This window comes from Protomyctophum bolini (assembly GCF_963924005.1).
Source record: "Protomyctophum bolini genome assembly, chromosome: 16".
Lineage (NCBI taxonomy): Eukaryota > Metazoa > Chordata > Actinopteri > Myctophiformes > Myctophidae > Protomyctophum > Protomyctophum bolini.
Window position 1 is genome coordinate 28,519,656 of NC_137877.1, and position 17,090 is coordinate 28,536,745.

General features: G+C 40.6%; 1 protein-coding gene across 4 annotated transcripts in view; it reads left to right on the forward strand.

The window, feature by feature from the left end:
• The window catches only part of grb14 (growth factor receptor-bound protein 14), a 41,168-nt gene extending 26,413 nt beyond the window's left edge, over nucleotides 1-14,755 (forward strand). For 3 of the 4 annotated variants that reach the window (XM_080786684.1, XM_080786686.1, XM_080786685.1), the window contains 12 exons: nucleotides 286-442; nucleotides 2,494-2,615; nucleotides 2,949-3,023; nucleotides 3,399-3,536; nucleotides 5,879-5,989; nucleotides 6,191-6,286; nucleotides 6,653-6,715; nucleotides 9,961-10,077; nucleotides 10,387-10,447; nucleotides 10,551-10,638; nucleotides 11,640-11,733; nucleotides 12,634-14,755. In XM_080786684.1, coding sequence (XP_080642810.1) covers nucleotides 286-442; nucleotides 2,494-2,615; nucleotides 2,949-3,023; nucleotides 3,399-3,536; nucleotides 5,879-5,989; nucleotides 6,191-6,286; nucleotides 6,653-6,715; nucleotides 9,961-10,077; nucleotides 10,387-10,447; nucleotides 10,551-10,638; nucleotides 11,640-11,733; nucleotides 12,634-12,780 — 1,269 coding nt within the window. In that variant the 3' untranslated portion in view covers nucleotides 12,781-14,755. Of the gene's footprint in view, nucleotides 1-285; nucleotides 443-2,493; nucleotides 2,616-2,948; nucleotides 3,024-3,398; nucleotides 3,537-5,878; nucleotides 5,990-6,190; nucleotides 6,287-6,652; nucleotides 6,716-9,960; nucleotides 10,082-10,386; nucleotides 10,448-10,550; nucleotides 10,639-11,639; nucleotides 11,736-12,633 lie in introns of those variants that run through there. The other variant, XM_080786687.1, reaches the window with a different exon arrangement.
• The last annotated feature ends 2,335 nt before the right edge of the window (nucleotides 14,756-17,090 follow it).

Genomic DNA, 17,090 nt, shown 5'->3' on the forward strand with positions numbered 1-17,090 from the left:
ATTGCTGTGTCCTTTAGCATGGTTTTCACATTGTAATGTATTTCGTGCAGGCTTTGATCAACTTTGACTATGTTGTAGGAAATTCTCTGATGGCATTTGGGAATAGTCTATATATTTATGTAGGTTAAAGTGATTTGTATGATGTCTTGTCATGAATTTTTCAACGTGCATGCTGTATTAAAACATTTTCCAAATCCTTCTGATGACTTAAAACAAATTGTTGACAAATGAGTGTTTTATATGTATTGTATATGTGATACATTTGATATGTATCTTTTGTTACAGGTAATCAAAGTGTACAATGAGGACAACACCAGCAGAGCAGTAGAGGTTCCTAACGACATCACTGCTCGGGACATTTGCCAATTGTTTGTATTGAAGTGCCATTACATTGATGACCACTGCTGGACTCTCTTTGAACACCTGTCCCATCTAGGCATTGGTAAGATGTATTTAATGCATGTTTGCTACAGTACGTTTTGATAGTGTCTGTGTTGAGTTGCAAATAAATAGGAACCTAAACAACTCATCAATATACTACAGTACAAACCTAATAACCTCCTAGAAAAGTATAGATTTTGCCAAATGAATCATTCATACCACACTCTTGTCGTGGATCTCCCAAAATAGAGGTGCTTTAAAACAGAGGTTCCCAACCACTGGTCCTTGTACCACTAGTGGTACTTGAGCCCCCCTCTGGTGGTACGCAGAGGAGTCGCCCAAAAAAAGAAGAAAAAAGACAAAAACGAGATGAAATATTTATATTAATTCAGGTAATTCTTCTGACCAAGCAATTGAAATAGGCTCTCCAGCCATGCTGAAATGAGCATTACGGCACACCTAGCCGTTAATAGAAGATTTGAGGACAGATTAATCACATTAGAAATATTATCAGTTGTGCTGATTAGACAGTTTCGTCAGAGCAGCAGCCAAATTGGCTTAGGAATGGAACAAAAACAAAACAATTCAAAGAATAAATTACATTTTCCTCCTGTGTTAATGGCTGAATAGGATGGGGCAGATCTACGCTCCTGTATTTTAACAGTTATATGGTGGTACTTGGAGAGCCAGATATTTTCTGTGGTGGTACTTGGTATAAAACGCCTTACTTTAAATGCCTGAGCCGGACCTTTTATAAACTGTGAAACATGATCTTCCACTGCGATGATGCACGTTAGAATATTCAATTTGTTAAACACATGTTAAACAGTTCAGTAGCTTTAACATTGGCTAGCTCTCTTGATGTTCATGAAGACGCCACTGCTGTGCGGTCGAGCCTTAAATATATCATGTATTGAAGCTCCAGAGCGTGACTCGCCAATGAAGCTTAGGTGACAAAAGAGTGTAACTGTTATTGGGTTCTTCCCTCATCACTCTAATTTCAGATCCAGCTAACACACATATCAAAAGAGATTTGGTCAATAATTCAGTGCAATTACCGGCTGCTATACATAGGATGTCATTAAGTTTGAATATAAATATAAATAATTGAATCAATGTGTGCAACAGGAACAAAATTCAGTTTGAAATTGGAATGGAAAAACACATTGTGTATATGATCAATATTTGCTGATTGCAGGCTCATTGGCCCACATTATAATGTCAAAAAGCATGCTGTGGAATGGGCTTGTGGATCTTGTTCGATTTGTGATGAAGGAAATGAGCCAAAGCGTGCAGAACACAGACATGAGAGCTGTACAATATGTGGAATAATGACTGGAACAACAAATTGATGAATTGTGCGATAAATGCAACTGTGTAAAGATTATTTTAAGAGGCCTTCCTCGATGTCAGCATGGCATTCTACAGGACCTATACCACATGAATGCTTTTAAATGTTTTTTACCTGAAATAATATTTTGTAGGCTGAATGATTTATAATGCAGAATACATTTTACCTTTTAAAGCATAGACATTTACTTTATGCTTTTATGCAATGAGTGGAAAGGTAGCATAATAAGCTTGATTTTAGAGGTGAACAATCAATGTGGTCATTATATATGGGACGGGTATATGACAATTTGGCTTTTTGGGCTGTACACTTTAAACATTTGTTTTATAGAAGCAGTACAACATGCCTTAATGCACATTAGTGAGACATTGGAATCCCAATCATAGTTCAGCATTGCGACAGCTGTCTGTCTGGTAATTATTTCCACAAATTCTGTGTGTGTTTTGTTTTCAAGTGGTCATGTAATCTCCAGTTAGTCCTGGCTTACTTGGATTGGATGATTGGTGAACAAACATATTTAGTCGTGCAACAACAAGAGGTGGCATAGTATGGAGCTCTCAACTAAGTCAACTAAGTACACAGGTTTAAGTGGTTAAACAAAAAGCATGTTGGCATACTTCATCACGTTACTCATCTGCCAGTACATGGAATCAAATTGGTATCACTTCACGGTTCAACTCCAATTCAAGTACCTCACACACCCTGCAGTGAAAGGTAAAGGTTATTGACTCATTGATTTTCTCCCCTCCTGCTGTTACCAGAGAGAACCATTGAAGACCATGAGTCTGTTATGGAGGTGCTATCCAGCTGGGGCATGGACACAAACAGTCGACTATATTTTAGGAAGAATTATGCTAAATATGAATTCTTCAAGAAGCCCTTGGTGAGTCCACGATGATTTTTGTGTCTTCTAATATGGCAAAATCCAGAGTGTTGAAGTAACTTTTGAGACCTGTGAGAGATTTTGCAGTGTACACATGATCCTGCATGCAACTCACCTGGTTTATGCCGTGTGCAATGTGCTACTTTAAAGCTGTGGGTCTCAACGTGTTGTCTGGAGACCACCAGGTGTTCTTTAGGGGGTTCTCAGCTAAATTAATGATGGACCCGACTACTGTAATAAACTAGTTCTATTGCCGGTGTACTGTTGCTTGGGTGGTGTTATAACTTGTGTTGGTGATGTTAAACTGGTCTTTCTGTCATACTGGTACTGTAGGATTTCTTCCCAGATCACATGGTATCTATATCTAGTGAAGCCAACGGGATGATGAATCATTCTGAGCTTATACAGGTATGTCAGTTTCTATGTGCAGTCCATTTGTGTGTGTGTGTGTGTGTGTGTGTGTGTGTGTGTGTGTGTGTGTGTGTGTGTGTGTGTGTGTGTGTGTGTGTGTGTGTGTGTGTGTGTGTGTGTGTGTGTGTGTGTGTGTGTGTGTGTGTGTGTGTGTGTGTGTGTGTGTGTGTGTGTGTGTGTGTGTGTGTGTGTGTGTGTGTGTGTGTGTGTGTGTGTGTGTGTGTGAATACGTATAAGCAAATCAAAGAAAAAAAGCTATTGTGTGTGTGGTTTGTTTTGTTTAGTTTTTAGTTTTGCTCCAGAATGAGCTGCTGTGATTCACACAGTACACTGAGTACAGTATGTGAACTGTTCTTCCTCTGTGCAACACAGACCTTCCTGAACTGCAGTGCATGTCCAGAAATCCATGGACATCTCCACGCCAAAGAGCATGGCAGGAAGTCCTGGAAGAAGTTCTACTTTGTCTTGAGGAGGTCAGGACTCTACTTCTCCAACAAGGGCACATCCAAGGTCAGCAGTAGACAACATTCACATCATTTTCATACATTTTTCATTTTGGGCTTTATCTATATCATATAATATTAATGTTTGGACTCATGGTGTTGTCAGTAAGAATCATGTAACGTGGATCAGGGTGTCTGCTGGCCCTCAAACATAAATTCTTAAGTTGTGTTTTATAATTTCCACTCACTTCATTCAGATGCAGGTGTGTTGGACACTGACAACATGAAGCAATCATAAACAAACATTCATGAACAAAAATCCTGCACTCTGCTCTTGCTCAGCAGCAGCAGTTTTAAAAAAAATATATTTTTTATCCCACGATTTTGTAACCCATTTTTCACCCCTGTGCCAATCATCTACTGTGATCCTGGGCTCTACACACCCTCCGCCAACCTGGGGAGAGCAACGGACTTAACTCATGCTCCCTTCATGCCTGAGTGTCCAAGTTGCTCCTTTACACCTGACAGGGGGGAGTTTCCCTGGTTGGACGTAGCGCGTGGAAGGAACACGTTATTCCAACCAGTTCCTTTCCCCTCCATCAGGCGCCCCGGCTGGCCAGGGGGAGGCAGTTTAGAGACCAGGATTACTGCATGTTTTTGTGAGGGTACCTACCCTAGGGGACACGGGGAGAACATGCAAACTCCACACAGAAAGGCCCTTTCGGGCAGCAGCAGTTTTATTCTTCCTCCAGAGGGACCGAAATTTCATGTTAATTTGAATAAAACTGATGCTGCTGAGCAAGAGCATAGTGTAGGATTAGCGAGGTGTTTCATGTGTCCATGTTTGTACACGTATATGCTTGGACGCGTACACATACATACATAGGGACACACATAGCTGCGTATAGGAGTGGCTAACACCACTCAAAAATGGACCTGTAAGTGCAGTACTGTGTCAGTGGGGTCATCAGTTCATCCCATGTAAAGGTTTATGAGAGGGGAGTGGACCATGAAGGAACTGGTTGGGTTAGATTTTCCTTCGGTCAGCTGGCACGGCAGACAGGCAGAAACGGTCCTCTCCGTGCTGCTGACAGGTGAAGCTTATACCCAGGCATTGGCTGTGCCAAGCCAACCACTTCTCAACTGCTTTCATCCTCCACAACAGACGAGCTTTTGTTCCCTGAGCACAGGAAAGGCTTTGGTGTGGAGTCTACCTTTACTCTTGTTGGGTTACCAGTACCACCACTGTTGCTTTTCAGTCAGCATAGAGACTAACTCCTATATTAACTTTAACCACTTACGCCCTATTTTACACTTAAATGGTAAATCTATATAGCGCCTTTATCCAAGGCTTTACATAGATGGTGCATTACATTCACCCATTCACACACACATTCATGCACTGATGGCAGCGGAAACCATGCAAGGCACCAACCAGCACATTAGGAGCAATTAGGGGTTCAGTGTCTTGCTCAAGGGCTCTGGGGGAGCCCGGGTTTGAACTAGCAACCTTGTGGTTGCCATCCAGCCACTCTACCCCTGAGCCACCGAGAAATAAATTGAACATTTTGAATGATCTTGAAATATTTGAATAAACTAACGAAAGAAAGAAAGAAAGAAAGAAAGAAAGGAAAGATTTTGAAATATTTTGCTTATAATGACATAGAGATGACAAGGTTAAAGTTTTTAAATAAGGAAGCGGGAACACAGCGTGTCACATAAAGGCTGAACAATGGGAGTCTTTGTGCTGCCCCGCTTAGGAAATATCTCCTTGGCTCGGTGACAGTGTTCATGATGTCTCAATAAAGTTCCTGTCAATGTGTCATATAATTTTACAGCTATCGTCTTGCAGTACATTTGCATACTAACCACACCTGCAATGTAACTGATAAGGGAGTTTAGTATAAATATATGTGCTTTGTTTGAATTTAAGTGTGCCAACCTTTATACCTCTTTATCGTGGATGAATTATAAGCCATTTTGTTCTATGAACACAGAAGATTAGATTGAGGGCTTGGTTTGATTTCAATGGGGCTGGGGAGCTTTCAGTTGATTTTACTGTTCTGTTTTCTTTTTCCCCCCCTTTTTTTTAATAATTTCAACCACCCTGCACCAAAAACATGGTGTGTTCTATCTGTGGCTACTGTGACTAAACTGTAAAATAGCATTCTCATACCTTTACTCCCAGACAGACTAACTCCGGTGCTACTGGAGCAAGCAACACAATATTTATGTTGCATTGGTCAGCCTCTGTCTTTACGTCTATTTCACCCAGCACTCCAATACAGAGTAAATAAGCACCAAATGTTCGGAGGCGGGTAATTGGATGTGGAATGACCGGTAAATCATCATATTGTACGCAAAGAGAGTTATCTGTGTTTTATTAAGATCCATCTCTTTGTTTTACAGGAACCAAGGCATCTTCAGTTTATTGCTGAATTCAGCGACAGTGACGTCTACACCTTACTCTCAGCAAAGAAAACTCACGGAGCACCTACAGAGTATGGTTTCTGCGTCAAGGTACCATTACGTGTTTTGCAGTAACATAGTCCATGTCCTTTTCAAATCCGTATTTATTGACTGTTAGTTATAACTTGGGTACCGGGAGGCCGGTAATGGAGAAATGGGAGAGACAAAAGTACAGTGTTATGTAATATGCAATACTGTATGTCGATGTACTGTATCACACACCAACGTGATCTTTTGTTTCTTCTCGTCCAGTCAACTAAGTGTAGTTCAGCGAGAGACCTCAAGCTGCTGTGTGCAGATGATGAACAGACCAGGACATGTTGGGTCACTGCCATGCGACTGTTTAAGGTGACTGACTCACAGCCTGATGATGTTTACCACCAGACCTAATGCAGGAATGCTGAGTCAGTTGAAGTATCAGCTAGTTTTAACTTTGAGGTTACGCACAATAAGGTGGCCAAGGGGATAGAGTCAATCATTCTGGATCGGTTTCATTGTCCCTCCATATATCATGTGACGGTGTAAGACATTAGTCATACTCTCCCACTGCTCACTGTTATTTCACCTGCTAGAAAGTGTACAAATATATGTTTTGAGCTGTGATATAAAATAAACGACTCAGATTAGTATTCAGTATTCTATATATAGTCTACACAGTCAGGCAACCATATGCCAACCAATTCCTTTTTTAATCCTCCTCGTTTTGCTTTTCAGTATGGGATGCAGCTCTACCAAAACTTCATTCAACCGCATCAGAAACAGAAAGCTTCACCAATGGTAGGCTAAATGTCTTTGTTTGTTTTCTGTCTTATAACACAATTGTAAACTAAGCAGTTGCATCAGCTCACTCAAAGTAAAGGCTTCAGCCATTTGACAATGTTTTGGAGCCACTGCAGATGCTGAAACACAATTGCTGTTGTATCATAATGGTGTAACAGTGCGTGACAAATGAGGGCAGTGTGTGTATTGAGTCTGGACTCATGTCCTAGAATAGTCCCACTCGCAAATGAGAGTATTCGGCAGGGGTGACCACAGTCTATTTTAAGGCTTTTGGACATGTCCGTGGAACCTCTGCTTTCTAAAAATATACACTGATCAGCTGCTCTCAGACTTAACAAGTCATCACCTCCACTCCACTGTCAGAGGAGCAAATGCAAAAAAAGCAGCGTTGCCAACACCCTGATCTGTGGGTAGGCTGGAGCTTAAAGAGACAGCTAAGGACAAGGAGGATGGAGTGAAGGGTCAGACTGTGATGTTAAACCTAAGCATTTACTGTCTATGGACACATACAGTATACTAGACCCGGGCTACGAGGCACTCATACTTATGTCGCACCAGTAATCCAACTGATATGTCCAAATATGAAGATCTCTGTATCTGTCAGACCATGTCCCTTTTATGGGGGGCATTTTATTCATTAATGTGGGTCTAAAAATACGGTAATGACTCGTCGATACTCCACAAGTCATTGAGAGTCATTGAGCTTGAGTCCGGGTCGAGTCTGGAGTCTTTGAGGAGCAATTCCGAGTCAAGTCTAGAGTCCCATTTGTGGCGACTCGAGTAGGAGTCTTTTAACTTGAGTCACCATCTCTGCAAATTACATCCGGCACATAATTTTACATTCATTCAAACTCCTAACTCTGACTGGGGAGGGAGTCTGGGAGATGAGTCTAATGATCATTACAAAATATGTTGGAAATACAGTATTTAGATGTGGTTAATTAAACTAATATTGATATGGCACATTGACTATTAATAAAACACAAACGTGGAACTTCATGTCAAAAAGGTTGCCTTCCCTGTATTATATGGTTATGTCATGGTGATGAGGCCGAGGCACGATTAGCCTGTCAGCTTCCCATTTGTCGTTTCTACTGGTGCCACATCGCTTCTCGTTCCGCTTTTCCCACGTGAACTGTAACATTATATGGGTGTGTGTTTTCATGTTCAGTGGGATGTATGAACAAATTACTGATTATTGTCTCTGCCAGGCCAAATGGCCAAAGATTATTGTTGTTTTCACGCCTGACCTATTAGTATGTAAATCCGTTTCTCCGTCCGTCTGGCTGTGAACAGCTAATCTCAGCCACTGCTGGACCGATCAGTGTGAAACTTTGCACGCACACTCCCATTAGGCCAAGAAACAACCTCCATCTTACATTAATTTTGGCCATTTTAACTATTTTAACTACTTATTTGGGGCTTTTTAATGCCTTTATTATGGATAGGACAGCAGTCTGACAGGAAATGGGGAGAGAGAGATGGAGAGTGAAACGCAGGAAAGGCCGTCGGGATCTGGACTCAAATCCGCGACATGGTAGCCTAACTACAGTAGGTGCCAGGAGTCAGGGCCGGCCTATAACTCTTGAACGGCATGTTGTATAGCCAATTTCTTTCCATGGACTCCTTGGCTCAGGGCGCAACTCCCAACAAATCATCTCATGCGTCATGTAACCGTCAAGGCGTCAACCAGGGTTTTCATACTCCATATCGTTTGTCTGTAATTAGATGAATAAAATTATGGGCACAACATCCAATCATTCCCAAATTGGAAACGCATGTTAACTTGAGGGGTCGCTATAGAGCGCACCTCCAAAATCCCTTTCACTTCTGCACATAGGTGTGTGTGTGTGTGTGTGTGTGTGTGTGTGTGTGTGTGTGTGTGTGTGTGTGTGTGTGTGTGTGTGTGTGTGTGTGTGTGTGTGTGCGTGCGCCTGCATATATCTTCAACTTCAACTTCAAAGAACTTTATTTTTCCTTTCGGAAACTTCTTTTGTGCAGTGGTAACTGCCACTGCACAAAAAAGAATATGTGGTATATACTGTGTATATGACCAACTTTTTTGGTGTTTTTTTTAGCTCCCCTGTGTATTTTATATCCCCACAAATATTACATTTTGAACGATTTCTCATCATCTTTTATGGAAATTGCTCTCAGGAACAGCTCAATTGATTTGGTCGTATTTGTGATGTCATCAATGTCACCCTACTTTGTATAATTCCTCCCTCTCTTCAGTCTTCAGTTCAAAATTTGCATTTCCACTTTGTTTACAATGTCCACCATTGTTGATTTTCCAAGCTGGCATGGAATGGAAACAAGCCTGGGTTTAATGTCCCCTTAGGGGCTCCGTAAGCATCAGTAATATAATGACTCAAATATTAAATAAGTTGATTATTAGCTCCCCCACCACCTCATTGTGGTACTGCAGCTAAAACAGCTTCAGAAGCAAAAAAGAAATGCCATGGACTGGTTATATCAGAGTGGTGATTGAGGCTTAAACCATTAGAAATAAGTTTGAGGGACATAGACAATATGATATTAAATATTAAAAACTGTTTTAGAATTCATGTTATAGCTGCTTTAACATGCTACAGGTGTCCACATTATAAGATTACACCAACAAAAAACTACCTCAAAAAGAAAAGAAAGGGAAATTGAAGTTATACCTCTCTGTGAACAATGATTCCTACCGTAATAGTCCATAGGTATCTTTACATCATCCACATTGGAATACATATAGGATAAGGCGGATTGGAATGTCTATCCTCAAAGTATACACTGGTGACTTTGTTATAACCACTTGTATGGATACTGAGCTTAGGCGGTGGTAGAGGGACAAATGTGGCAATTTAAAGGCTTCCTGGTAATCCCGGTCAGAAGCATTTTTCTTGAGTACGTGCAATTATTTAGAGCCACTCGCTATGACAGCTTAAACGACTACAATCAAAGCTATGTACCCATGTGTCATTCTTTTGAAAACCCTCCGCTAATCCCTTTTCAATGGAACACATTCTGCCTGGAATCATCTGGAAATTATATGGAGTCACGTTACTCCGACACTAGGTGGCAATACAATACCACCCCACACCAAGAGTCAGCGTGCATTATTTTTCCACAGTATACTGAAGAAAATAAGTTACACCTTGTGGCTCTTGGATACATACAGATCAAAAAGGGGCTTTAGAAATGCATACAATAATGTGTGATGGGTAAATACAACAATATGAATTATGTCATTCCAGAGAAGCATCTCAGAGAACTCACTGGTGGCCATGGACTTTTCTGGCCAGAAGACCAGAGTGATAGAGAATCCATCTGAGGCCTTGTCTGTGGCAGTGGAAGAAGGCCTGTCATGGAGGGTAGGTCAGAGATCAATATTATTACATCTCTTTCCACACTGAAAAGAGTTATGGCAAAATGTTTCTTTGTTGTATGACTGATAAAATAACTGATTTTTGTTTCTTTGGTTGAAATATCATATAAATTGGGCTTCAGAAAATATTTGCTGTGCTGTACAATAGAGAATAAATCAAGTATAGAAGTATAGAACCGTCTTTAGATTTAAACAGCTGGTAAACGTATACCTAAATAGCCACATATAAACATTTAATTATCACATTGCGTGCGTCACTTCGTTATTGTGATCGTAACTCATGTTTCTACTATAGAGAAAAAGCTGCCATCGTTTGAGCTCCCATGGGAGCCCCTCCACATCACAGAGCTCAATGGGTTTGTAAAATCCTTTTTATTATTCTGATTTGCTGCAAGTATGTGAGAAAGATGTCTTCTCCCCAAAACTTGTAAAATTGTGACATTGTCTCTGTCTGTTTAGCTCTTCATTTGGCCCAGCCCTGGTTTCACAGCAAACTATCACGAGATGAATCTATGCGTCTAATCACTCAACAGGGTCTTATTGATGGGTGAGCAGCTATTATCTATCTATCTATCTATCTATCTATCTATCTATCTATCTATCTATCTATCTATCTATCTATCTATCTATCTATCTATCTATCTATCTATCTATCTATCTATCTATCTATCTATCTATCTATCTATCTATCAATGCACCAAGTCTCTGTCTGTATGTCTGTCTGTGTGTAATCCACGTAACTCGAGAACCGTTAACCCCACCGACTTCAAATTCGGCACACACATTCCACACCACAGCAGGGGGTGCAGTGCCCGGTGACGAGTTGGTCGGACCCACGGTTATCCAGAACCGCCACAAAAAGGCCTCTGCCGGGCTCTGGACAGGGCCCCTGCCCAGCGTCCATATATGGAGCTGGCCTGTTCTGACCTCACAACACTCCATATTTGGGCATGCCTTACAAAGAACTCTACAAGCTGGCTGCATATACTCCACATTTGGGCATGCCTTACAAATAACTCCATATATGGGCATAAAAGGGAGACATAATATCTGTGTGGGGCACGCATTTCCAACTTGCATCGATCCAAGTAGGCCAGTGCTGCTGTAGAGGCTCCAACGCATAATATCTGCGTGGAGCATGCATTTCCAACTTGCATCGTTCCAAGTAGGCCAGTGCCCAATGGGCACCGCTGTAGAGGCCCCACGTGCACCGTTCTAGTATACATATCATAAGGATCACAATAACCTTCTAAAGACAGACAAGAAACTGCAGATTCCCACATGATTTTTCTTTACACGTGTAATGTCCCACATTTCTTTTGAGATAAGAGAAAATATGCACCAGAACAGAATTCATGCTTTTCCTAAGATCTGTGCATGCATATCAACTAAAGACAAAACGCAAGGGAACCAAATTTATAATCTCTGATGTGATCAAAGGATGCATGGAATGTTCTCTGTGTAAAGATTAACTGAAACTGTTTTAACATCAATGGGAATGTCATTGGTACATCTCAGGATGTCTATAACTTGCTTTTTTTCCCCCAGAGTATTTCTACTGAGGGACAGCCAGAGTAACCCTAAGACATTTGTGCTGTCACTGTGCCACACACTGAAAGTCAAACACTTTCAGATCCTACCTGTAAGTACAAGTGTGTGCGTGCGTGACTGGCGCCCGCGTGTGCATGTTTACATACTGTATGCAAATCATACACAAAAAAATAGTGGTTCTTTAGTCTATATGGTTCCACTAAGAACCATCAACTACTAAGCAACCATTTCAAATTCTTGAAAACCTTTTTTTATTCTTTAGCAAAGTCCTTTGAGGAAGTAGAAATGGTTCCTCTAATTTTGGATGGTTCTTTGAGGCACCTTTAACCCTAGTGTCCCTTTTCTGGGTATGTCTAAATAGGTAAACATTTGGCAAAAATAGCATTCTGCATGCCTACAACGTGCCGTGACATGAGTAGTTGTGAGCTTGTAGACATCTGTTGTAGAAGGAAGAAAGAGGGGGCCAAGCACAGACCTCTGGGGGACTTGTGGTTTGTGAAGGGTATAGAATCATTAAAATAAATGGTTCTTTGAATAACCTTGTTCTGAAAGGTTCTTTCTGTTACCAAAAATGGTTATTCTATGGCAGTGGTTCCCAAACTTTTTAGCCTGTGACCCATCAAGAATTTAGATGTTTGCCCGGGACCCAAACTAGTGAAAATAGCAGATCTACAAGCTCACAACGTGTCACTTAAACATTTGTTTTCTTATTTATGGCATTTCTTAGACTTTTCTTTGATTTCTTCATGAAATTAGTGAAAATTAGGTTTTTAATTAATGAATTAATGAATTAATGAATAGTGTAGCTTTTTGGGGAATATCTTTTCTAAATGTTTTGAAATAATAATGATTAAAAAGAAAATGTAGCAAACAAAAATAAAGGAACCGGGAACAATTGACTGTGACCCACAAATGGCATTATTCTGGTGGGGGGAAAAAAGAAGAAAACGTTCCGTTCAAGTTGGCACCTATTTTTCCATGTGTGCTCTAGGTGGATGATGAAGGGGAGTTGTTCTACAGCCTGGATGATGGCCACACACGCTTCACTGACCTGATCCAGCTGGTGGAGTTTTACCAGCTCAACCGGGGGGTGCTGCCCTGCAAGCTCAAACACCACTGTGCCCGGGTCACCCTATGAACGAGAGCCCTCAAGTGGCCCATGGGCTCACATGCACCTTAGAACACAGCAGGGCTTCTGTGGAGAAACACTCCCAGTTTTCATGTGCCTTGTAGAGAAAAAGGACAAAAACAACAGCCATGATGCTAACTCAAACCACTGGTATCACCCACTAGTGTCCATTTCCATGCTGTGGTGACTAGTCTTGTATTTTCATTTTGTTATTTTCTTTCTTTTATTTTTATAAGATTTATATATTGTGTGAAATGCGGTTTTAATACTGCCAGGGTTTGTGCTGAACAAAACATGTATATTGTAGACTTGTTTGATTGACCCTGTTGCTAGGCCCAGTTTTGTTGATGGGCTCAGATGTGGCGACAGAACACAAGTCCTCAGACCCACGTGGTGTAAAGTCCAAACCCGACTGTACTGTATATATGTAGAGCTGAATACTCTTTTTGTCCACAGCTCACTTGATCGTTACAGGCTCTACACAGTAAAATCCCATGTTAATTTAACTCTGAAAGTGTAGAAATGGAACCAAATGGGTCGATTTCGTTACGGGTCCATTTAGTTCCTTTTGTACACTTTCAGAGTTACACATTTTTGTTTTTGTTAAATTATCACAGGATTTAACAGTGAGCATGATTGAATGAGCGATGTTTTCTGTTGTTTTTCATACTTGGCATTTCAGTAGAATGCCCAATATGGCAAGAGGATTATAGCTGTAAATGTTGGCTGTGTTTTTAGCCATCAAACCTGATATTTACTGTCTCTAGACAAGGGCGCCATTGTCTTTTTTTGTTTTTTTAAAGCCATGTCATGCTGCGAAACTTGGTGCACCTCTGTACTTTTACCCTTTGGGTAAAATTAAGCTATCTTTGCTTTTTTATTGTCATTGTATATCTAAGTATTCAGGTATCTTTTTTTTAAAGAAAGTTATCATTGTTTTCTACTGGAGACATATGACGTCTGTGCATGTACATAAGCTGGACTGAGACTGCTGACAATGAAGGAACTGTGTGAGAGTGGACGAGAGAACTTGAACACAATCTCACTAGCCTGCACTGTACTGTTCATTCATGTATGCTTTACATTTAACACCCTTTCAAACCCTATTTCTCATAATGTTCAAAAGAGCAGATCTGCAAGCTCATAGCGTGACACTGTCATGGGACAAAGTATAAATCAGTCTGAAGCAGTTAACTGGTGGTGAGCCTGCTCCACAGCAAGGTAACTTAGGTAAGCGGCATGATATTTTGACAAACCATGAGCTGTAAAGTGAAAATTGATTGGGACTGACTTCGATCATCATAATTGAAATCATTGTATATTGAAATTAGTGTTCATAGTATATTTTCACCTTGGTTGTATTTTTATTTTAGTAGCACTATCGCAGACAATACAGTACAACAGTAGTTCTCGAACTTGTTCATGAACCTGAAATTAATATGCATTTGGCCGCGGTGGACCCGCATCTGAACATATTTTGTGCCAGGGATCCCCATACAAGGTTTTGTGTTGTGTAAAATGTTTCAACAATATTCAACCTTTTAAAATTGTTCAAGATTCTTTTGAAAATGGCAGATCACCAAGGTCACAATGCTCGATGTGATGCGTTGTGAGCTTCTACATTTTTCTTTATGGTTAAAGTGGTTAAATCTACGTATATTAACGAATGTTTCTGGGGACCCCTGGAACGAACCACTTCAAGGACCCCTGGAGTCACTGCACAGTGTGACATGTTGATGTCTCCTTTTACAAACAGGATATTCTGAAATGAACTGCAACATGCATTGACATAAATAAAATGTCTGAGGTGTGTGTTGTTGACAAGGTTGTTGACAAGGGAGACTGAACAGTGCATTGAACAATGAATGTCATGTGGACTGCAATGTTTTTTAAAGAAAGAAATCAAGTCTGTTTGCACTGTATGATTTTTGTAATTGTTACAGTTTAGAATATGCTGAAAAGTGAAATAAAAGAAGGAAAAAAAGCATTATATAGATCCATCTTGGTAAATTCATAATTGAAAACCTCAAGTTATCTCTCTGTAAGGCTTACAGTACACGGAATAGTTTTGCTCCAGCTTTTTGCACATACAGTAAGTAAATAAATTGGGTCATGGCTGCACTATATTGAATTAAAAAGTGTAATAAATTGGGTCATGGCTGCACTATATTGGATAAATAAGTGTATTTGCCAAAACATGTTATTTGGATGTATATCATCAACCAGAAATTAGTTGGTAATGCTAGTATAACCACTAGATGGCAGTATAAGCCTTGTATTTGTTTTTCTTCTGTTGTCCTTTTGAAACAAATGAAAGTGTAGTGAAATCTAAATTACATAATATATTAATTTGCTACATTTACAACACACAATTGCAGTGTCAATGTAGCAGTGTCAACTAGTAGGCTAATAACTAAAACAGATTTTGCAATCCAGTGATAGGTGGCACTGATTATGAGTGACATTTGTTTTTGTAAAGAATGGTCTCAGGGATTTTCTCACAGTGGAATACTGTAAGTAAATGTGTTTTACAATGACACAAAATGAAATCCATTAAGCCTATTCAATTTCTACTCTATGTGCAGATCAATACTACAGGATGCAAGTAATGAATTTGACCGAGTCAGACTCGTTTAGCAGGAATTTGTGTTATAAAATAACTTTGATAAGTGAAGTGAACATATTGAAACATATATATATAGTGTGTGTGTGTGTGTGTGTGTGTGTGTGTGTGTGTGTGTGTGTGTGTGTGTGTGTGTGTGTGTGTGTGTGTGTGTGTGTGTGTGTGCGTGCATGTGTGTGTGCTTGCGACGTGCGTGTGTAGCCTACTGTCTTTTAAACAATTCTCCACTCAACTCCACTGTTACACAATTACATGTTTGCCTTCCTACTTCCCTTGATTTCAATATCCCAGGGGAGATATTATGCACACACACACACACACACACACACACACACACACACACACACACACACACACACACACACACACACATAGCTCCACAGTCTTAAATGCACCCCTGTTTCTAAGGTCTTGTGCTAAACGTTGTTTTGGATGTACTCCTGCCATTGATCCACATCTGGCTGCAGGGAGAGACATGGCAGATGGGAGAGACTGCACCTCCTTTAATGAATTCATCCAGCTCCATCCAGAGTCCAGACCTGAAACGGCCTGTGGATACAAAAAATATCCCAGCAAAGAACGTTCTATCTCATCACTGCAACTTCCACCATCCCTCACACTCTTCTATAAACTGACCCACTGTTGCTCACACCGTAAACCACTCCATACTGATTAACAAGCTAAAAGCAATTGGTTTTGATAGCACATCTGAGTTGGATGCAATCCTACCTGGAGGGGAGAGAACAGATGGTGGAGGTGAACGGAACACTGCCCTCAACCCCCCCCCCCCCCCCCCCCCCTGCCAGTGAGCTGTGGCGTTCCACAAGGAAGCATACTAGGGACTTTACTGTTCCTAATATATGTAAAGACATACATCAGCTTGTGACTACAACTTGTTCCTGTTCGCGGATGACTCGGCACTGCTGGTCTCAGACCGGAACAAACTGCAGGTTGAAAAGGCCTCAGCTCTGAACTTGGTAGAATCTGCACCTGGCTCGCTGATAACAAATTTTCTTTACGCCTGGTAAAAACTGAATCCATTCTCTTTGGATCAAATAGTGAACTCAGCAATAAGACAAGACGGCTTCTCAGTTAAGGTGGGTGACAATATTATCACACAAAAAGATGAAATTAGTCTGAGTTCCCCCACCCCTTTCTCCCCATACTGTACATGTTTTTTCCTTTTTTAACTTTCTTTATATGATGATTTCCTGATTTGAGCGGTACCTATAGCCGCTCCAATACGCAGCTATGTGTGTGTGTGTGTGTGTGTGTGTGTGTGTGTGTGTGTGTGTGTGAAAGAAACGGCTTGTCTTAAGATGGAAACCTCCCCACAAACTTGAGGTCTCACAATGGATCCTTTCACTATGGACATGATCTCTCTGGAACCCTCTATAGCTCGATCCAATGGGGCACAAGAGAACACACTTGACATCTTATCCACAGCATTAGTAAAAACTTAAATCATGCCATTAACACTATCCACTTATGGACTTATTTTCTTTTTTACTTACTTTTCCAACGGTAAAGTACCAGTCTTGTTTTAGAATTTTGCTGTATTGTAATTTTCTTTTATTTGTTGCTTACTTACCCTGTCTATGCTGTTTAACCTCAGCCTGTGGGGTGGGGGGTGAGGGAAGCCTTTTTTAACAAAAAACTAAATAAAAACTTGATCACAAAAAAACGTAATGTTCTG